The following is a 21,776-nucleotide window of genomic DNA, read 5'->3' as shown; positions in this document are numbered from 1 at the left end:
TCACAGATGCTTTGACGAGCACCAGCAAGGCCTATTGCTTGGACAAAGATCTGATTGACTGCAGATCAGCTTCTGATACTAGGGTGAAGAACCTAATGTGCTCTATGTTTAAGTACAGGGAAATCTAAAAGAGAAGTAAGGAGAAATATTGTTACTGCCGTGCTGGGCAGTGGCATGACAATCTCCAATGTGCTCTGTAAATAATTTATAAACAGCATTGGTAAACCAGGCAAACTCCTGGAAGGAGCTGTGGCTAAGAGTAAAACACTTGGAAAGTAAAGATTTGAGTGGTGTGAGGAAGCATTATTTAGCTCTTCTTAATAAAATGCTTTTGCTGTTGTTACATTAAGAGAAATGCCCGGTTTAGCTCCCGGCCCCTAGTCAGTGGAATTCCTTATGGTCGCTCCCATAGCACTGACATCAGACTTAATAATTTAAAGGCACCAGTTCAGATCTAAGCAGGGTGTGGTAATACAGCTATTTCAAGAGGAGATTTATAAAATCTTAAAATAAGAATTACAAGGGGGGAAAAAATCCCGGAAGAGCCTGTGGGGTTATCAGTGCATCAAGGCACCTTCATGGCAGGGAGTTTGCCAAGTAAAGTGCACACTGATCCCAGCAGGTGGAGCATGTTCTGTGCCTCGGAAAAAGGAGTAAATTCCCAGGGAATCTGCTTGTTTGACCTGTAGAGAAGTTCCCTCCCACCCAAGTCTGACCCAAATGCATGGGGAAAATCTGTCTGCTGGCACTTGAGAAATATCTTTGCATCACAATGGATCATTGTGTACCTTATGGGCATCCTGTCAGATTTCCTTAGAAAAAGGTTGCAGGAGACAGACTTGAAAACCAAATTATCAGAGGAAAAAGTACCTTTCTGAACCCTGTAAGTAAGCAGCTGAAATTCTGAGTATTGTCCTGATTTACAGTTACAGATATTAGGCTTATGCTAAGGTGAGTCTCCATGGCTTTCAGAAGAGGGGATGACTAGAGCGCTTAGGTTTCAACAGGTTAATAAAAGCATATCCTTGAAGAAGACATTTGAGTCTTGTCCTGAAGGTCCTAACAGCAGCAGGTCTTTTCCTAATAGTGTTCTAAAGAACATCCTTTTCATGCGTAATTCTTCAATTTCTGGATAGACAACCTTGTGTGTTTGATGGGTTTTACCATCTCTTAAGTGTCATGTCACAAAAGCAAGGTTATCAATTCCTTTCAGAAATGAAAGAGACGACAGTTCATTGGAGAGACCAGATATGAACAGCGAGTGTGATGGCCAGGTGAGTACCCAGAACAGGGCAGTGTGGGAGAGAGGGAGGATATGGTCAGCAAGGAGGTGTGACAGTCTTAATGGGAGTAGCGTGTGTGTCTGGGAGTCAGCCTTACTGAGCCTGGCATTCGTGTACATTGACAGCAGAGCATTGACAGTGAAATGGTTTGGAGAAGCACAGGTCTGTATTAAGACAGTACCTGCTGGTCTTGCCTGCTGCTAGTCTAAGACGAGCAGTGCTGCAGCCATCTAGTGAAAGTCTTCTGTCCAGACATTGTTGCACATGCAAAGAAACAGGTCAGTTTGCTCCAGTGAGCCAAAGGCAACCTTCGCCTTCCTCTCAGCTTGACAGTAGTGCCTTTTAGGCCACCAAGAGAAAGTACTTCTGCTGTACGTGGTTGGCCTAGCCTTGGTCCTTTTCCTTAGTTCCTATTGAAGAACCTTCTAGGTTGGTATTTTATTTGAGGGTGGTCCTGGGCAGACTTTAGTGTTACTTCATGGTGGAGCTGGGCCAGGACTGTAGGAGACCCATGTTCCTTTTTAAAACTGTGTCTTTGCAAGACCAGCCACCATGGGCGGTTCCCTGGAGATGAAGCTTTGGATATGTATCAGAGTAAATTAGCATAAAAGGGACTCATGGTAAAAGCTTGAGTTAGATCCATTTACCATCCGATTTATGCAGACTGCTCTCTCTCCTTTCAGCTCTCAACCTTGCTGGACCTTGTGGGCTTCTGCTGTGAGCAAACACCAGAGGTCTTGGCTCTGTACTATGATGAACTCGCCAGTTTGATCGAGAAGCAGAAGGGGAATTTGGACTTGCAGCTCCTGGTATGTTGCTGAGTAGTTTGGGCTTAATCATTTAAATGAACCCTTCAGGAACATTTTTTTCAGGCATTGGCATGACAGAGTTGATTTGAGGATTTCATTCCAGGCTGAGTACTCTTTTTATTCTAGGCATGCTTAAGGTCCTGTAAGGGATTGATCCAGTACAAAAATATTCTTTCAGCTTTCTCAGTTTTTATTTGGCAGATTCCTCGTTGTGCTTTAACAGCTTCCTTTATGTGAACTTTTATATGATAACAGGGGAGCCTTTTAAAGGAAATTAAATGACATTTTAGAGCATGCTTTTAAATTTCATAGATAAAAATAGAATCTGACAGAACTTTAAATGCAGTATTGAAATAGCCTTAACAGCCTGACCAGAAGCCAATCTGATGCCTAAGGATGTGGAAGAGCCACAGTAATTTACGGAAAGAGATTCGTGAAGGCCACTGGACAGCTCTTCTTGCTGAGGAGTCCTTTTGTATGTGTGCTGTGCCTGCCAGGAGGGTAGTGAGTCACCTTGGGAGCCCAGGAGAGCATCAAGGGGCTGCTGGGGAATTGACCACTCTTTGTGGCACAAGTGCTCCTTGTACCTGCTGGTTACAGGGTGGAGGAACCGGGTGCTAGAACGAGGGAAGGTGGCCAGGCAGTCACTCTAAACAGCTCTGTGCCTAGGGCTAGGAATGCCAGTTTCCTGAGGTCCAGCTGAGTGCTCCAAGGACGAAAAGCCAGGGAAGGAGGGCTTCTCCTTTTTCCTTGCAAGACTGAAATGTGAAAGCAAGCTAAGGTCCTCCTCACTTCATTGCAGACTTTTTTCATTGTCCAGACTCTGTCACATCTATTACTTCTTCCTTAATTGTTTCCAACAATGTAAGCATGTAAAATATGTGGGACATGTTGTATGAAATAAAACTGCCAGCACTTTATAGACTTTTCATTCTGATGAGCTCTGAGGACAGAGAACTTCCCATGGCTGCTTCCCTCTCTGCAGCACTGCAGAACTTGAAGACAGGGAAGAAAAAAGACCAGGGAAGAAATTAATTGTGTGTGCTTAGCCGTATATCCTGGCTTCGTCTCTAAAGGCTGACCTTGGTCTCCTTGCAGGCTTCATTGCTGTGACTGTTCCAGGTTATTTTTGCTTGGCCTTATACCATCTGCATTTTCCACTGCTGCTGTTGAAGCTTTCTTCAATGAGCCCCTGTGCTGAGCAAGTTTTCTTTTTTCTTTACTTTATAGGAGGAGTTTGGGAAGAGTTTGGTGGAGCACTTTCCGAGTGACTTTGTGGTGGATCTCAACCCCATCATGGATGGGTATGCTAACCACAGGCTAAGAGTTTGTAACGGTTCTGTCACTGAGAACCACCTTTGTTAGTAAGAGCTTGTCTGTCCTTCCTTGCAGTTCGTTCTTGTTGCCAGTGAAGTCCCTGTATAATCTGGATGAAGATGAAAGTCAGGGTGCAATTGCTATTAACCTGTTACCATTGCTGTCACAGAGTGAGCTTGGCAGCCTCACTGGTGGAACGAGTAACCAAAATAAAAGGTACTTTGTCACCTAGCTGTGCAGTCATCCCACAATTAAAGGAGTTGTTTGTGTTTGGTGTAATTCACTGCTATCAGCTCTGCCTGCCAAAGTGTCTGAGAAGAAGCTGGTCAGAGAATTTCCAGTATTTTTTTTCTTCTCTTGCCGTCAGACAGGTCTAGAGGTATATGCTGGTTGGGCTCTGGCAGTCTGCTCTGGCTTAGGCTGTTCAGGTGCTTTTGGGCAAGTCATGCTGCATCTGCCTTGTTTCCCATCTGTCATATGAGATCAGCAGCTCTTCCAGTGTCATGGTGATACTGAATGCCGTACTGAGATGGACGGGCAACTTTGAGGTAGCACATAAGAAATAAAAACATCCAATTAAGCAGAAGGGTATCAAAGTTAAAAATAATGAAAGGCTTTTTTTTTTTAACTGGCACCTTCATATGCTGCATAATTCATTATTATAAGATTTTGTTGAGATTTCAATTGTGCTTAAAAAAAAGACATGATCACCTCAAAATAAAATGCAGCTACTTTACATGCCTCTGTGGAAAAAATTTTTAATTTTCCCTCACACAGAATGTGAGCAGCAACATGCAACAAAACATTCAAGAAGGTTTCTCCACTGCTCACAGCTGTCTTTTGTGCAGCTTTGTATAGTTTCTTCTGAGTTATTCGGCTTTGCTTTTCTACCAGAAATAAATCTGACCACATTTTTTGTCCATTACAGCAGTTTTCCTGTCCTTTCATGCCTTTCCAGAAAACTGGGGGTCACCAATTTTTAATTTATTTTTTTTAACCTGATGGTGCATTTCTGCTCTGTGTTGCTGGGACCTGCAAGAAGCAAAATAGAAGGCACAAGCAAGGTGGAATGGGGAGGACATAGGGACTAATGGAGAAGTGATGGGCATTCTGGAGCTATATAAAACACAAGACCCACTCCATTTCTCTCTCCACCCTCCCCCGCCCAGGGTAGTGTCACCAATATGTCTGTCACCCTGTTTCCGATTGCTGAGGCTCTACACTGGAGAGCAAAACAGTGGAAGCCTGGAGGAGATCGATGCCTTATTAGGTATGGGAATGGACCTTTCATAGAGTGCGTCAGTCTGGCTTGTTCCTGTCACAGATCTGCAAAGACTTCCTGCAGCTGCAGGAAGAATTGTGCAGGTTGCGAAGGGGCTGAGATGCTCTGTTGCCCGCAGGGTGGAAGGGAGGCGGGGAGGCAATTGCTTTGCCTGGGGATGGAGCGGCTGACAAGGCTGACTCCAAATAGCCTTGGAATGGACACAGGCTTTCGTAAGAGACTTTGTCCATGCAAAGACTGAAGGATGAGTAGCAAACCCAGTTCAACATGTTCTCTTCCTGCTCTATCCCAGGTTGCCCCCTGTACCTGACTGACCTGGAGGTTGAAGGGAAGCTAGACTCTTTATCCAAGCAGGAACGGGAATTTCTGTGCTCACTCTTGTTCTTTGCTCTCAACTGGTTTCGTGAGGTGAGTAGAGCCTTGTCTGGAGGTTGTGGAGTGTCTGAGGAGTAGCACTTACAAACACTAACCCTGGCTTCAGGGGTGCAATTCTTGCTGAAGAAGTTTCTTGCCTCTTGAAACCTTCTCCAGTAAGGTTCTGGTGACCTCTGTGTTCTCTTTGTTATAATTTATCCTTTATCCTGCTGCTAGCAGCAACTCTGCTTTCTTGGACAGAAAGGACTGCCTTGCTGATGGGAGTTTTCCAGCTGCTTCTCAGCTGCAGCCTGTACACCAGTACATTTTGGTGTGAGGGCATGCTGTGCTCTTTTACTGCCGTTTTCTGTTACCTAACAGGAAGGTTGTGCTTCACTTCCAGAGAAGCTGTGCCTTTCTTGAAGGTGCTCAGTGCACTACTAGAAAAGGCTCTAGACAACCTGTTTAGCTAACACCGCTTTGAGTAGGATGTTGGACTAGAGGCTTCCTTGGGTCCCTTGCAAACTCAGTTGTGATTGTGCACTTTGTTCTATACCTCTGTGAGCTTATAGAAGGGTGAAATGCACTGCCTTCAGGCAGATTTGGACCATGGATTTGGTAACATCAATGGTCAGTGTGAATGTTCCCTGCTGGGGTTGTTCTGATAACATTCCACATCCCCAGTCCTCCCTGTTCCTCTTTCCTGGCAGACCTGGGAAGTGCTAAGAGGTCTCCAGAGCCACAAGCATCACAAAAACCTGGCAAGGTGCTGTCTGCTAATTCTTGTTCAGTTAATATTAGTCCTGTAGGTGTTGCTCTGTTGGTTTTTTGTAGATTGCACCAATTATATCCATGTTCTCATGGACTTCTGAAGAGCTTTGTTCTTGCAGTCTAGATCTGGTCATACAGGCCACTTGTGCTGTGTTTTGTGCTTATTCAGGACTTGAGGATGTTATTCAGAAAATAAAAAGTAGAAACAATGGGTACAAATCTCCCTAAGTCAGCGAGTTTGGTTTGTATCTCTAGGTTGTAAATGCCTTTTGCCAGCAACAGGACGCTGAGATGAAGGGGAAAGTTTTGATTCGATTACAGAACATCACAGAGCTGCAGACTGTGCTGGGAAAATGCTTGGCAGGTGAGTATGAACGTTTGTACGTTCTGGGCCTGTACCAGCTGTGAAGTGAAAGGGATTGGCTTACGCATCAATGGAGAAAGTATATGGTGACACATACTGCATTTTTACAGTGGACTGGAGTCTTGCACAGACAGTTGTTTTCAATTTGTCTGAGTCCAGACTGACCTTCCCAGTCACCTGACATGGCTTTGACTGTTCCCAGGCAGACTTGGCAGAACCTGCCTGAGTATGGTAAATCAGCCTCTGTCCTAAACTGTGTTTCTCCAGTATTCAGGTTGTAACAAGCTGTTAAGGGCTATTAATAAGCATCTGCTGCCTCCAGCTGCTCCGGGCCCATGAATTACTCCTGCCTGGCAACTAAAGCCCAGCATGGAGACCCTGGATACTCTGTCCCAGGCCGATGGACGCAGCTAACACAGGCTGCCACAGACATGGCAGCAGTGAAAAGGCCTTTGATAAGATAAACATATTGAAGAACACCTTCCACATACCCTTAGACAAGCTATCCATTGAGAGCTGTGTTTGTAAACCAACAGACCAACAGCATCTGAAATAAAGTGCAGCCTCAACACCTTTCTGCTGCTCCGAGAGCACTATAAGGCCAGCACAGAAAGGGCCCAGACTTGCTAGAACAGCCCTTTAAGCTTCACCTTCATGGACAAATAAATGTTCAAGGAGCACTGAGCACTTGTTATCCTCCCTTGCTGGAGGAATGCAAAGAGCTGTAATTCCGTTGCAGTGCAGACATACAATAACACTAATTGGAGCTAAATGGGCCTAGAGCATAAGAGCAGAGGGATGTTCACCAGCACGGTGAAATGTATGGTAATTCCTCTAGATACGTATTTTGTCATTCGGGAGCTGAACTAACCCACTTTCTATATTTTGGCTCTTTCAGCAACCCCTGGCTATGTCCCACCACCAGCTAGTTTTGATTCTGAAGCCCCGGAGGCCGTACCGTCCATTAACACTGTTGGTGCAGTGAGAAAAAGGAATGGTAAAGAAAGTTTAAAACATTTAAGCAAACAGATGTGATGTGGGGTTTGAGTGGCATATTGCACTGCAGCCATTGCACCTGTCAGTGCGTAAAGCACAGCATTATTGGGAAGGTTTATCTAGCTTGAAATCTTGTCTAATCAACTCCTGCTGCAGCTGAAGCAGAGATGTAAAAGTATCCTGCTCCACACAGGTATTGGATAGTCTATCCCCTTAAGAAAGCTGATGCTTAGTGTTTTACAGTGAAAATCCAGGGCTTTCACTGACTGTTTTCACCTGCTGAAGTATTTTGTGCAGCAGGAAGTTGTTCTGCCTTTGACAGATTCATGCAGCTGCCTGGTACTGAACCTGAGGCTTGAGCTGCCTTGAAAATCCCTGACCTTTAGGTTGTACCTTGGATCTCGGGAACCTTGTCATGATTCCGCTGCCCAAGAAAACGCTTCATTCTTCCTTGTTTTCCTGGGTGGTCCCTTTTCCAGGTTACTTCTGAAGTTGAATAAAACTGATTCCTCAAGTACTCAGTGGCTGATTCCATCTGAAAAGTGCTCATTAAGTACTACCCTTTGCTGCTTCTCCTCTAACAAACTTTCAGTCCAAGAAAGCACTACTCCAATTCCTCAATAGTTCCTGGTGTAAAAACAGTTTCTACTGTGGCAAGTGGCCAGCAGTTCTGAAATGTCATGTTTTAATTCCTTTGGGGACCTTGTGTGAATGTCACCTGGCCCTGGTCACTTACTGGCTGTCTGTTTGCTGTGCAATTACCTGTAATCAATGTAGGTTTTTTGATCTCTCTGCAACATAGTGCAGCAAGTATGAGACTCTCCCTGCCATTGTCAGCAGTGAAGTCTGTTGCAAGTTCATTGAGTTACTCTGCTGTTGGCTGGGCATCCCTGCAAGGCCCTTCTATAGTTGTGTCTTGCCTTCCTTCCGCTGGTCCTCTCCTTTCTCAGTACCGTGTCCAAGGAAGAAACATTCAGTTTTGGTTCCAGCATTTTTTTTAAGATTATGTCCCACTCATTTTTGCAATCACTTCATAATGTTTAAATTACAGTAAGAACAGTAATTTAAACTGCTTTCATTTCTTACTGTGATTTTATAAGAAGGAAGCTGGTTGAGGGGGAACATCTGGCTCTTTTGAACCGTGATCCTGGCTATGGATGACACTCAACCTCTGCATGCTCCATGGTTTCTTAGGGCTGCTTGAAACACAGCTTGTGCCTTTTCCCTGGCTGCAGGTGCTCTCTAGCCAACACATGCTAATGTTGAGCATGGTGTGGCCTTTTTTTTTCTGAAGTTGCTTTCCTCTTTAAGGAAGGAAGAGAAAGGCTGATAGCAGCAAAGCTGGCTCTGCAGATCGTTCTCAAGCAGATGACAGTTCTGAGGGAAACCAGCCTGACACTGAGCTCTCTGAGCTGGAGAAGGTAGGTCTCTCTACTAGCTGCCATGAATTCTTCTTAGTCTTTTTCAACCTGGCTCAAAATATAGAAGTTTGTGTGAAATAAATGGCTTTATTTGAGCTAGAGAGTTTTATAGTCTTGCAGGTTGCAACCTTAATTCTACCATTTACTTTTCAGACTGCTGCTGAGAGAGAGGCAGGAAATCCTCTGGCACAGCTGCAGAGCTATCGCCCATACTTCCGTGAGTTAGACCTCGAAGTGTTCACTGTGCTGCACTGCGGGCTGCTGACAAAGTCTGTCTTGGACACAGAGATGCACACGGAGGTGAATCGAACACCATGCAATCGTTCTGAAACGCTTTGTCTAACTGCCTCTCTCTATGGCCTCAGCCCTTTCTGCTCCATTAAAATGGACAGATCGTTGTTAAGATATGTTGTTCCAGTTACCAGGATAGAATTTGCCCCCCAAGAATCTAAAGAATTTCAAGGCACTGAGGTAAAAGGGACTTTCCTGAGAACAGAAGAGATGTAGTGTAGCATTTGGTTAAAACCAAAGTTATATAAATGTTGCACAAAAGGAAAAAAGATGCAGTATAACATGTATAGACCTAATGGAAAGAAAGGGGCACTAATATTTAATAATTTGGTTTAAATATTTAAATAGCCCCATACTAGCTACTCTGAAGAAAATTAACTCTATCCTTGCCAAAACCAGTACAGTACTGAACCCTCCTAAGCTGTAGGATGTTAAATACACTAAGAGGCAGCTTGCCTATTAAAAAGACCTTTGACATTTAAGTAAAGCCCATGTTGCAAAAAGGCACAAATGTGGGTCTGGTGTCGTGGATGTGCCCTCAGTGGCAGTGCCCTGTTTATCACCTGGGAGCTTACATAAAACTGCATGGAAGGGGAAAGCAGAAGCGCTTAATTTTGTTACCTTATTTGTAGGCAGTCTGAGTCCATCTGGTGTCTAATTTTGTTAGGCTACAGTAAGATTCATAAAATGTGGAAAGGCCATGGCAGGCTGGGTACAGCCTGGCCTGCTCCAAGGACAGCTGTCTCTGCACGCAGGTTGCAGGCCAGCTGGAGAGCTGTGTGACAAGTCTCTTGGGCTATGTGGTGTTACTTTAAATTACTTGACTATAACTCAGCTGGTGAATTTTGTGACTCTTTGGGCTTAAACCTCTTCCTATCCTTAGGAGCTTATTTTCAGTGTCAATGTATATAAATCAGTTCTGTCTCAGTAGTTAAGTGTTAGTGACATTGCCTCAGCTGTGTACAGAGTGCCAGGTTTGCTTCACGCTTGCAGTAACCAGGACCAATGCCCCATACCTGCAATGAGGAAGACATAAAACCGTAGATCTACCAGACAGGTCCCTGGCTGAGGTTAACTAAGCCAGGGGTCATATCTGGAAATGGAGGGGTTAACCTGAGCTTCAAGGCATTACAGTTACATCTGGGTCCTGGGACTGACTGTTCTTGTAATTACAGGCTCGTGAAGTTGTGCAGCTGGGGCCTGCTGAGCTTGGCTTCCTTCTGGATGACCTGTGCTGGAAGCTGGAACACGTGCTGAGCCCAGTCTCCACCAGGAGAGTGCCCTTTCCAAAGGCAAGTACAGCAGCAGCCAGCGGCTCTGGACCTGGGCTGAGGCAGAGCACATCAGTGGCCTCCGGGTCTTTCCCAGGAGAAATGTTTTTCAGAGTTATTTTCACCTAAGAGCTAAATGGAAGTCTGACACCGAGCTGTGTGTCAGAGCAGCACCTGCTCTTTCAAGAGACATCTGTGCCACTTCCCTCACTGAAGAGTTTGCAAGCATCTGGTTGTCTGCATATCCCAGAAAGGAGTATATAACTGAGGGAAAGGCTTGTAGCCTCAAGACTTAAGTGACCCTTTCCCTAGCCCTTTTTGGGGAGACTCATTCTGCTGTTCAAGAAGCAGCTCGGGTTAGGCAGGCTAGACGGCTGCTGCATCCAACAGAAGCTGCTGAATCCGTGTTTTTGCTTTTTCTGCAGTCCTTAGAACGCCCCAGGTGCAATGGCTCCTTGCATTCCTGGCTTCAGGAGGAAAGTAAACATGTGTGGGCCACTGCATTAAACTATGAGAAATTCACTACAACCTGATGGACTCCATCATATTCAGTGTTCTTTCTCCATGTATCTCTACTTATCTTAATTCCCACATGCAGAGACTGCCTTCTCTTAGCGTTTGAACAAAATGTCGGACTCTATGATCTTAAACGTCTTTTCCAACCTAAATGATTCTGTGATTCTATAAAAGAGCTATGTGTTACATCAGTGTTATTCTCTCCATCGAATGTAATGCATTTGTCTGAGTTGGTGCTGGTTGTTCAGCAGAAACCAGCTTTCTTAGCTGTGACCCTTCCTGACAGTATGACATCAGGAATGGCATTGCCTGGAAGCAGTCTAAGAGGTAGCGCTTGATGTGAAGTTATTCTCAAGTAAGTCTGATGAAGTGACTTTAATCTTCTGGGTTTGCTGCAGGAAAGAGGCTACAGGAATATTGGCTTTTCCCACCTGTGTCAGAGATCCCCCAAGGAAGTTGCTGCATGTGTAGTCAAGCTACTGAAGCCATTGTGTAATCACATGGAGAACATGCACAACTACTTCCAGGTCAGTAGGCAGCAATTTTGACTCAAAAAAACTATCAAGTTTTGTCACCTTTAAAGGTATTTTTGGTTTTGTTTGTGGAAGAGAGTGGCTTTGTTTTCTTCACTCTGTTTTTTTTTTCAACATGAAATTTACAGAAATGGACTTTTGTGCCATCATCTCCCCTTGGAATAGCACTTAATGAATTATTTGTTCTGTATTAAAGGCAGTTGTACAAAATCGGGGTGTGGAAGGTGACCCAGAAGTGGACATCCAGGAGCACCAGCTGATGTCCTCTTGTTACCAACAGCTGTTACTAACTTTTCGCTCCCTTTTTGCTTGGTGAGTTTAAACAAAAGAGTATATGGTTGCCTAAAATGAGCATAGTCTGTTTATTGCTTCCTCTTGTTCCTTTTCTTTAAAGTGTTTGTACCCAGCAAGTGGCCAGTCAGCCACGCAGAACAACACACTGCAGTGGCTGGAGACTTTACAGCGCTTCATAGTTATGTCAAGCTTCATTGCCTGATCCTGAGATGAACCAAAACTGTAGGTGATTAACAGCAAATGCTTGATGAGGCACTGAACTGGCTAGAATTCAGTGTGGTTTTGGATCAAGATCAGCTGAGGCAGTGTACTCGCACACTTAGTTGTGCAACTCCCATTCTGCCTAGGGATCTTGGCATTTCTTTCCCAGTAAATCCCCTCATCCTTGGCTAAATTGCCGGAATGCTGAGCAATGAAAGAATTTCTTTTGCCAGTGGGTAAGGATGAATGCATACTTCACTGACTAGAAGCCAGTGCTGCTGGTGCACTCAAACTGAATTCCTAAGTGCCAAACTCAACAGTGCCCGTGCAACCTGGATTTGACCTCTGCATCTGCTAATATAACCCAGGACAGCATCACAGAAGTTTTTTCCTGAAGCCTAATTTAGATCTGTTTGCGGGAAGTGGTTTACCTCCATATTTGGAAAAAAAAAAAAAAACCCAAACAAACCAGTAGTGATTGTGTGACAAGCATGTGATGTCTGAGGTTTGCTTCTCCTGTTGGCCATTGCTGGAGCCTCAGTGACCCAGAGCCACTCCTGACTGTTCCTGGTTTGGTCATTTTCTCATTAGCCAGTGGGAATGTTGGTTGTTCCTGAGTGTACCCATCTGAACCTGACCCACTGTGTAACCACAGGCAGCTCAAGACCAGTTGTGCTGTTTAGTCTGGATAGAGAGTAACATAATTCTGTTTTGCTTTAGGTCAGGCAGCCATATATTGGGACTAGCTGTCCAGCCACTTAGGTCCAACAACGATATTACAACTCTCTTTACATACTTTTAATCAAGCCGCCTTATATTAGTGATTGTTAATTGCCTTGTGTGTTAAAGATGCACTTGCACCTTACCATTATCAAGTCCATATATTCAGTCTATAGATCTAGAATGTGGGTGCACTTGAGCCTTTCCAGAACTCGTATCCTCACTGAATGATTTCAGACACTGGTAGTTCGAAGAACTAATGAAGATTTCTACAGTTTTCCTACCTGTTGTTCAAGAGGCAACCAGACACTATCACTGCACTTGCGCAGCAGCTGTCATTAGACATCCTCTTTTTTCAGGTCTGCGTAGCATTGTTTTAGTATATATGGGTCTCCTTATGTGAAATGACCTTGCCAGGTTTGCAGTCTAACCAGAAGTAAGTATTGTGTGTGCACACAGTTTTGCATTCCCTGGAAAAGATAAAGTCTGTATGAACTCCATTTGCTGTCAAAATCAGTTTTCCTTTTTCTTATCACCTAATAACTTTCATATTGCAGAGTTCTTCTCGCATATTCAGCTTCTTTATTTTTCTTGTTGCAAAAAATATGCCAAGATACGCTTTTGCGTTTTATGCCTCTCTTCCTTCTAATCTGATGATGAACTAGATTTTTTTTTTTTTTTCCTTTCCCTTCAGGAATGGTTTTTCTCAGCATGAAAATACTGACTTGCAAAGGTCAGCTCTCCAGGTGCTTGCAGAGAGGCTGAAGCCAGGAGAGACAGAGTTTCTTCTTCTTGAGGAGCTGATAAGGTAGAATCAGTATTTCCCAGGCTCTGAAAGGGATGAATTTCAAGCAGTTTCCCCTGTTTTGTGTGGGCATTGTGGGTAAATGGGTGTTTGGGCGCTCTCGTAGAGACCATACTACCTGCGCAGAGCTTTGTATTTAGCTGAATGGCAGTGCAGTCAAACCTACTGGATTATAAAATTTGTGTTGGATTTCACTCATTTGTGTGCTATTTGAGACTAGGAGATTATTAGGAGTCACAGAGGAATTAATTTGTTCTGGGTAGTTAAAATTCAGGAACACTAGATGAAAGCAGTGTATAAAGGTGTTGCTAGATTTAAAGTGACTGGGGCTTAAGAAAAATTTCTTAGTGACTCATTTTAGTCTAGTGGTTGACTACCCCTCCTTCAGAAGGGCACTGCCAGAGACAAAATACTGGGCTAGGGAAACCTTGGATCTGAGCTTGTCTAATACTTCCTTTTTATTTACGGGTTTCTGGGAGATTACCTTATCTACAGTGTTTTCACCTTTTCCCTTTCCTCTCATCCCCAGTGAGAGTTTTCAGTACCTACTGAACTTCCAACAGAGCGTTCCCAGCTTCCACTGTGCATTCATCCTCACTCAGCTCCTGATTGCTGTTGCTGAGAAACCAATGGCTGGCTGGAAGAAAGAGAAAATGGGTAATGAGTGAAGAACTTCTAATCTCAGATTAATTTTCATTGCTGTCCTTTGTCTGTAAGTCTTGGGATCCTTCTCTGAAGTGCGTCTTTTGAGGGAGAAATTCTCCTTCTGTATCCTAGTCATCTCACTGGGTGAACAGTCCTAGCACTGAATGAAAAAAATAGCAGTAAATATATTGGAACCTCCTTGGTATTGTGATTGTTAAAAATCACAGTCTCGCATCTTTTAACAGTTCTAGAATTTTAGGAGTAGAATTTGTCCTTCTCGGATCCCCCTAGCTACTCAGAATTGTAAATTCCCCACTTTGAGATTATTTTATTATTTCAAACGGCTGCATGTTGGGAGGACTGCCCATGAGTGTGGCAAAGAATTCCAATTTTAATAATTTCCTGGTTTTAAACATTCCTGCAGGAGACTAACAGGTTTATTAGCTGTTTTGATTTAAGTAATATTGTAAACTTTAAACTTGCCTGTTGACTTTTTTGCCACGGTACTATAGTCATAAATGTAAAGTCCCTTGTTACTGGAATTCCATTTCTAGAAATGGCTGCCCTGAGGGTTGCATATTGCCCTAAATAAAATCAAGCAGTTGGCACACCGTAGGAGCTACCAAACAAATAGTGCTGAACTTAAGTTTGTCAGGGAGAAATGGCCAGAGGTGGATCAAGGTATTCCAGACCACGAACACGCTGGATGTGCATGTATTTTATTATTTCATTAATATAATTTATATTTTTTGTATTATTGTGATATATGTCTTTGTGGGGAAATGTGTTCTGACTGACCAAAGATCAGACATATTTAGGGGTAACGATATTGTGATCTTTCAAAAGGCCATTTGGACACGCTGCCTTTATAGAAGGCAAAGAAGGAAACTGCCTTGGATTCTTCCTTCAGTACGTTACCCCTTACCTTTTGCAGCCTCACTAGCAAAGCAGTTCCTCTGCCAGTCATGGGTGAAGCCCAGCGGAGACCGAGAGAAGGGCAGCCAGTTCAACAGCGCACTGCATACTTTGCTCTGGTGAGGCTCAAGCCAGTGTCTCAAGCATGCCGAGACGCTCTTTTTCTAATAATTATTGTTGCTGGAGGGGAATGACTCCTCTCGGTCATAACTCTCACACTTGCACAGTTTGGCCTAAAGCACTGTTTCCGCTGCATTGAAAGGCAGCGAGTGATGGGAAGAATTCTGTTAGCCATTGGCCATGGAAGAGTGTTTGGAACTCATGTTTGCTAGACTCTAGCTTGCCCTCGTACATCAACACATCTGTACGTGTTGGCCTAGATGTTTGCTGCTTGCTTGTTATTATAACTTGTTATTCTGCCTGATATTTACTGAGGAACTAAACTGGCTTTGGATTTAGTGTCTACCTGGAGCACACAGATAACATCTTGAAAGCTATAGAAGAAATCTCCAGTGTTGGTGTTCCTGAACTGATCAACTCTCCCAAAGATGGGTGTTCTTCTACTTTTCCTACACTAAGCAGGTATTTTTATCCATAGAGACTTTGACTTTCATTAGATGCACAATGGCAGTTTCTGCTTTTTAATGCTTGATTTTCTTATTTTGTGGACTGTGACGGTTCCGTGTTAGTAGTGCTGTGGACTACTCTGGACATTTGTAAACATTCTTCTGGGAGTATGCAGCAAATTAATACATGTCAAGTGGAACAGCCTTGTGTATTAACTCTGTGAAGTTCATTCTCCAGTTAAAATGGGTCACAAACAATGAACTGTTCTGTGTTGTCAGATCTGTTGCCGCATTCTGTGCTACTGTGGTGGTATAAAGGACTCCAAAAATCTGCCTCAGAGGCCTGGGGTGGCTGCAGACAATCCTGGGCCGGTATGCAGTGTGCAAAAGCACACTCAGGGTGTTTCTGCTCCTATCACAGGAATTTGGAAGCACAGATCACACAGGGATAGCCAAAGTTTCTGCACTCTGGAACCACCAGAATCATCCTATGCTGAGAGCTGCAAACCTTTTTGTGGTGCGTCACCTAGAGCTGAAAAGCAGCGGGTGGTGTCTACGTGTGGTTCATACTGGGGAAGTGGTAGTGACTTGCCAGGATTATCCATTTGTCTGGGCCATGAGGCTGGGCTAGGCATGCTTGTGAGTCCTAGGTCAGTCTCCTATGATTTCCTATAGAGAAGGATGCCCAGCCTGGGTAACCTTCAAGTTTTCCACGTTGCTCTGTGACAAGAAGCCAATCTAGATGCTCAGAGCTAGCTTTCAGTTTTGGTCTCACTTTCTTCACAGGCAGACATTCCCAGTATTCTTCAGAGTAATGATGGCTCAGCTGGAGAGTTCAGTGAAAAGCATCCCAGCTGGGAAACCATCAGACTCAAGAGAGGTAGGAAGATAACTGCTCTGGACTCTTTGAGGGGAAGGAGACATATGTACAATGAAGATGTATAAATTGGAAAGGAATCTACGTCTGAACTTTGTCTAGGAAATGCAGTCAGACAGCTTCATTCATCAGCCAAAACTGATATACAGGGTAACATACAGTAGCATCCTTTTTTTCTGGTTCGTACCATGTAAAAAATGTAACAAATCCGTCGGAAGCTGTAACCAAAAAACAAGTGGTAATCAGCAAAATACTAAGCAGTGCCGTTGGTCTACGGGAGCACAAAATCACTTTGCAACCAAGAGCTGCTCCGCACGCGTGTGTGTTAACTCTTAGCATTTTAAGCCGTGTGGGCATGGGTCAGGCTGGAATTGCCCTAAAGTGGTTTTGCTGTGGTGAAGCTTTGCTCCTCTGTCTTTAACAACAACAACAGTGCTTTGGGTACAACAAATACTGAGAGAACATCCAGCGAGGTGAGAAGAAATACACCATCTTGGGTTATTGTCCCCTTGCATCCCATTAGGTGCAACTGGAGAAGCTGCTGCGGTGGAACATTGCCGTGCGGAACTTCCATATCCTTGTTAACTTGGTCAAGGTGAGGCTCTCTCTTTCTGACTTTACCTTCAGATTCCCAGCAAAGCCCAGTGTTCATGAGCATAAGGGAAAAACATGAAGTATGGCTAAGAAGTGGAACAACCTGGAGGTAGTAAATAAAGCCATATGTATATGGCTTTATTATAATCTGTATACAAGGGTTTCCATTTAGCTTTCACTTCAATACTTCTTAATTCTTACAGCCTGCACATCTTAGTAACATTGTTCTCACAATGTAAGGGAGGGCTGGACAAACACCCCAGTTCCCTAGTACAATGGTTTGTGTCTGACAAGAGTCCACTGCCAGCTGTGGAAGAGACAGGTGGGAGAAACCCTTCAGGTAGATCTGGGATAACATCTGACAGAAGGAAACATTTTCCTGATGTATTCAGCTGAAGGCAGGGTAATACTCTGAACAGAGGCTTGGGTTCCTGATACAACCTGCATTCAGTGCTTACCCAAGAGCCCTCAGCTTCACTTAATCTTCTGGTAACATATGTTCGTCCTTTGAATCCTGCTGACAATTTGTGTCATCCTGTGGTGATGAACTCCAGAGGCAGCCCCACTGGATGAAAATTCCTCTCCATCAGTTTTGGAGTTGGTACCTACAACGTCACTGAGTGGGATGATGGTTTGGGCAGAAGGCGATAGGTACAGCTGCACTTTTCTCCTTGCTTAGGTTGATCATTACTGTTTGCTTTCACCATATACAAAGTTACGGTTGGCAAGGCCAGCTTTTTCAAGATCAGCTTATGAGTTCTGGTGAAATGAGCTGGATTCTTCTACACAGCAGCATTCACTGGAGCCCTGCCTGTGCTCTGAGAACATAAAGGGTAGAGCTGGACCAGCTGGTTCTGTTTTGCAATCCATAGCAGCACCAGGGCACCTTCACAGCTCTCCCCCACGTGTGTTCTGTGCCTGTTCCTGTGGTGAAGGGCTATTTGTAATTGACTGCTGTGCTGATGTTGTTTCCTTTAGACTTGTGGACTGATCTGTCTCTTTCTTCTTGCCTGAGTAGGTGTTTGACAGCAGGCCTATACTCAGCATCTGCCTGAAGGTAAGCGAGAATTCAAAATAACTGAAGAGAGCAGTTTAAGTACCAGCTTTCTTGAAGGATTGGCTCCAGTGGAGCAGAGCAGTTACTGCATTCTCTGGAAGGAGATACTGTTTCTTATACCTTTAACTGTCTTCCACTAATCCTCGTCGTATGGCTTGACCACAGTGAACTTACTGCAGTTGGCATGACCGACTTAAGACCATTTCCCCTCTCTCCTTTCCCCATGGTACTTCAAATGAGAGGAGACATCACAACGGACAGGTCTCCCTTGGAGCCCACAAAGATCACGTGTCCCTCTGTAATTCTCTCTTTTCTGGCTAGGACCCAGAAAAACATGTAGTGATTCTAACATTTTGTGGTTAGTTCAGTGTTATTCCCCGTTGGCTAGTGAATAAAACCAGGGATGTGTACAATAGTGAGACCTTGTCCTTCTGAGCCTCTCTTTGCAGTGATTAAGTGGGACCCTTCACTGATGCCATATATTCCAGTACAGCCTTCACATGAATACAGTCTTTTCCTAAGTGAGAGCAGTCTCTGGGATAGCTTGAAGGGATGTGTCATTATGTTGTCTGACTTTGTGATGCTTCTTTGAAAAGGAATTTAAATTTGTGTTCTGATATATTTATCATTCTTTTATAGTACGGCCGTCTCTTTGTAGAAGCATTTCTGAAGCTGGCCATGCCTCTCCTGGACTACAGCTTTAAAAAGCACAGGGTAAGCCTTTTGGAGACAGGACTGTCTGGAACCAGTTGGGAAGCATGGCTGATGCTAGAAGGAGATTCCTGTCTCTGGTCTAGTTGGCACGACACTTGTGACACTTCATGACAAACATGTCTAATGTCTTCAGCTGTGCTCTGCCCTCTTTACTTCCTGTCCAGTGCTCTCTCAGCAAACAGATCACTGTTTCTCAACTTGCCATCACTCTTCTGCTTGGATGGCTTCACTGTTGGCAAAGGAAGCCCTTTCAACCCCCATCACCTTCAAAAGCTGTTACCACAAAGGTGTCAGTCACAGAGTAGGAAGCTCATGTGAGCAGTTAGGTTGGTGAGGGCTTGCAGTGCAGATGGACAGTGACATTGGTGTCTTTGCAATAGTTCTTGGAGCTTTGAGCAGTCCAACACGCATGCACGCTGATGGACAGGCCAACCTTCATGCACTACATGATGAGCAAGAACAGCTCACTTATTCCCCCTGCTTTGTTGCCAGTGCAACTCATTCCTTGGCTTAGTCTCCACAACTTGCCTCTAATAGGTAACTCCTTCCTACTGTACATGTCAGATCTGTGCTTATGGGTGTCTGAGGGAATGAGGTTATCAAACAGGTCTCTAGTCATTGTCAGGGGACAATAGAAAGTGCCACGGAATTTGCTCAACAGAGAGGATTGATCTCCAGAGTTCATGCGGGCGTGTCTCAAATGCCACAATCTGTTTTACACTTTTCCTCTGGTTCCTCTATTTCAGAAGGCTGTACTCAAGGCAAGATGTGACAAAGTTGTCTTAATTGCCCAGCTTTCACTGATGCATATTCATTCCAAATTCTGGTTGAAAATCAGTTTCAGTTCAAAGTGCTTGGCACGTGGTTGTGTTTTTATTACCTGACTTACGTGCCCAGTGCAAGTTTCCTATGCCTTAATCTTGTTCAGATGATGTTTTCTGCATATGTCCATCATATCCCTATTCCATAACCTTTCTGAAGGATTGCTAGGACCAAAACTGTTTCATTATTCCTGTTACCCTTTTGGAAAAATCCTTTGAGAATGATTTGCTGATCTACGTATTTATTGCAGGATGATGCGCAGAGTTTGCTGAAAACCTTGCAGCTGAGTACCAGACAACTTCATCACATGTGTGGCCATTCCAAGGTAAAATAAGTTGTAATTGCAGCACAAATTCCTGTCCTAAGAATGATTTATTTCCCTTCCACTGCTTTTCCAGGGCATAGGCAGGTTCTGCTTGCAGGCTTCCAGCAGTGTGTACACGTAAAAACTCAGAGAAAGAGAAATAGCATTAGTTAATGGCCCAAATGCTGAAGTATTTCATCTGGAAAGTGGCCGACGTGGATGTCAGATCAAGTTAGGTTTCTCTTTTTTAGGACAGAGGTTCTCAACATCATTGTTGTGGCATCTGTAAGAGAGTGTTCCTGAGGACACAAGCTAAGACCTTAGAGACATTACGTAAAGTCTGGATGCCAGACTGATAATATGGGCAAGAAGTTTTGCAAAGAATAGCAGCCTTGTGAGTCAGAAGAATCAGCAACAGGAGGTGGACAAGGGGAAAACCTTTCTCAGTCCTCTTGAGGCGCCTTTTGGCATGATGTTGACACTAGGGAAGAGGGCAGAGGGAGGGGAAGAAGGTAGGTGTTGACATGCAACCAATCTGCCAGTCTTCCTGCAGGAGACTTGGGGTGGGAAGTAAGGACAGGATTAGCACCCTGGTTACGGTATGGAGATCCAGTGCTTGTTCTGAGAGAGAATCACACGGGAGAAGGCAGTTACAAAGAACTTCATGTGTGCTGCTTTGTTCCTGTTAGACTCCTAAGAGGGTCAAGAACACGCGTCTGAGAAGGGAGCTTTGCCAAAGGAGGTGAAAGGAGGAAGGCAGCTGCTAGCACGGCTTCCCAAGCTCCCGATTTGGTCCAGAGCTGGCACCAGGGGCAGAAGAGTCTAGCTGGAGGTCAGAACGTGCCATTGCAGCTATCAGCGCAGGGAGAACTGGAAGCTGGCACGTCCTGGAGATGCTAAAAAGCCCTTCTCATGTGTGAAAGTGAAATCCTCGTGCCAGCTTCGGTCACAGTCATCTTGTGAATAGGATGACATCACTGCAGCTTGTGATGTCGTGTTGGCCTTTGCACTTGACCGGCATTTTCAAGTGTGTGTCCCACTGCCCCTGTCAGCATGTAACTGCAGTTAGCTAACACCTCTTTGACCACTGCTCTTGCATCTGCTGCAACCCCATTAGGTCTCTGTGCCGGATCGGTTTTGCCAGAATAAGAAGGCAGCAGGTGAATCTGGGCAAATAAGTGTACGCTATGAATGCTCCGTACTTGTGTGAGGAGGAGTTGACACCAGTGTTCTTCTTAGTGAAGAACAGATCGTAGTCGTGTGGTACTGCTTCTTTAGATTCACCAAGACATCGGACTGACCAACCACGTGCCTTTGCTGAAGAAGTCACTGGAACAATTTGTGTACCGGGTGAAGGCAATGCTGGCGTTCAACCACTGCCAGGAGGCGTTCTGGGTGGGCATCCTGAAAAATCGGGACCTTCAGGTGAGAATCGCAATGAAACCGGGGAATGGACAATGCTCATCTTGCCCGGAGCACTGTAACACTCACCCCGTGTGTGGGTAGAGCTGAAAGGCCAAACTCAGTGGACTGTGTTTACAGTTACGTGCGGTGCCGCAGAAAGAAGTGATTTATTTCAGGATTAAGGGCCTGCATCTCTGGGGGCTTCCCCGCAGTGAGGCTCCTGCGCCAAAGGGGTCGGTTTTTGTGTCTGTCGTGACTGGGTACGGGGGATCCTTCTTCCACCCGGAGGAAAGGGCTGCACACAAAGCAGGGAAGAGGTGGACATCGCTTGACAGCTTCTTCCCACTCTCGCTTGTGTGCAGCTTTAACAGAAGCCAGTTCTGGCTGTTTTCTTCATCCTTCACTGTAGAAGCAGGACAGTCTAAACAAAACCTGTCTGGACTCAAAGGCTTTGTATTTCAAGGTGGTAACGAATGCCGCTCTCTCCCGTCCCACCCCACCACGCTTCGGCTGCTTCGCCTGCGCTCACTGCAGTCTTTTGCGGTCAACGTAGGGAGAAGAAATCCTGACTCAAGCCTCTGAAGCGAGGGACTCGGAGGAGGAGGAGGACTCCGCAGAAAGCCCCGCTGAGGTACCTCTGCGCGGGGGGC

General features: G+C 44.8%; 1 protein-coding gene across 1 annotated transcript in view; it reads left to right on the top strand.

The window, feature by feature from the left end:
• The window catches only part of FANCD2 (Fanconi anemia, complementation group D2), a gene marked incomplete at its 3' end in the record, with an annotated part of 39,027 nt that extends 17,270 nt beyond the window's left edge, over nucleotides 1-21,757 (top strand). Inside the window, exons 19-42 of the mRNA XM_010131621.1 lie at nucleotides 1,214-1,274; nucleotides 1,967-2,092; nucleotides 3,323-3,396; nucleotides 3,485-3,625; nucleotides 4,579-4,679; nucleotides 4,984-5,099; nucleotides 6,072-6,180; nucleotides 7,079-7,177; nucleotides 8,488-8,597; nucleotides 8,751-8,897; nucleotides 10,064-10,180; nucleotides 11,074-11,202; nucleotides 11,405-11,520; nucleotides 13,118-13,231; nucleotides 13,758-13,885; nucleotides 14,808-14,907; nucleotides 15,248-15,370; nucleotides 16,141-16,234; nucleotides 16,755-16,826; nucleotides 17,844-17,882; nucleotides 18,522-18,596; nucleotides 19,669-19,743; nucleotides 21,001-21,147; nucleotides 21,680-21,757. Of these exons, the coding sequence (XP_010129923.1) occupies nucleotides 1,214-1,274; nucleotides 1,967-2,092; nucleotides 3,323-3,396; nucleotides 3,485-3,625; nucleotides 4,579-4,679; nucleotides 4,984-5,099; nucleotides 6,072-6,180; nucleotides 7,079-7,177; nucleotides 8,488-8,597; nucleotides 8,751-8,897; nucleotides 10,064-10,180; nucleotides 11,074-11,202; nucleotides 11,405-11,520; nucleotides 13,118-13,231; nucleotides 13,758-13,885; nucleotides 14,808-14,907; nucleotides 15,248-15,370; nucleotides 16,141-16,234; nucleotides 16,755-16,826; nucleotides 17,844-17,882; nucleotides 18,522-18,596; nucleotides 19,669-19,743; nucleotides 21,001-21,147; nucleotides 21,680-21,757 (2,491 nt within the window). The remainder of the gene's footprint in view (nucleotides 1-1,213; nucleotides 1,275-1,966; nucleotides 2,093-3,322; nucleotides 3,397-3,484; nucleotides 3,626-4,578; nucleotides 4,680-4,983; nucleotides 5,100-6,071; nucleotides 6,181-7,078; nucleotides 7,178-8,487; nucleotides 8,598-8,750; nucleotides 8,898-10,063; nucleotides 10,181-11,073; nucleotides 11,203-11,404; nucleotides 11,521-13,117; nucleotides 13,232-13,757; nucleotides 13,886-14,807; nucleotides 14,908-15,247; nucleotides 15,371-16,140; nucleotides 16,235-16,754; nucleotides 16,827-17,843; nucleotides 17,883-18,521; nucleotides 18,597-19,668; nucleotides 19,744-21,000; nucleotides 21,148-21,679) is intronic.
• Between the last annotated feature and the right edge of the window lie 19 nt (nucleotides 21,758-21,776).

Source organism: Buceros rhinoceros, unplaced genomic scaffold (genome assembly GCF_000710305.1).
Source record: "Buceros rhinoceros silvestris isolate BGI_N320 unplaced genomic scaffold, ASM71030v1 scaffold4490, whole genome shotgun sequence".
Lineage (NCBI taxonomy): Eukaryota > Metazoa > Chordata > Aves > Bucerotiformes > Bucerotidae > Buceros > Buceros rhinoceros.
Note: the sequence above shows the minus strand (reverse complement) of the source record. Positions and strands in the feature narration are given on the sequence as shown.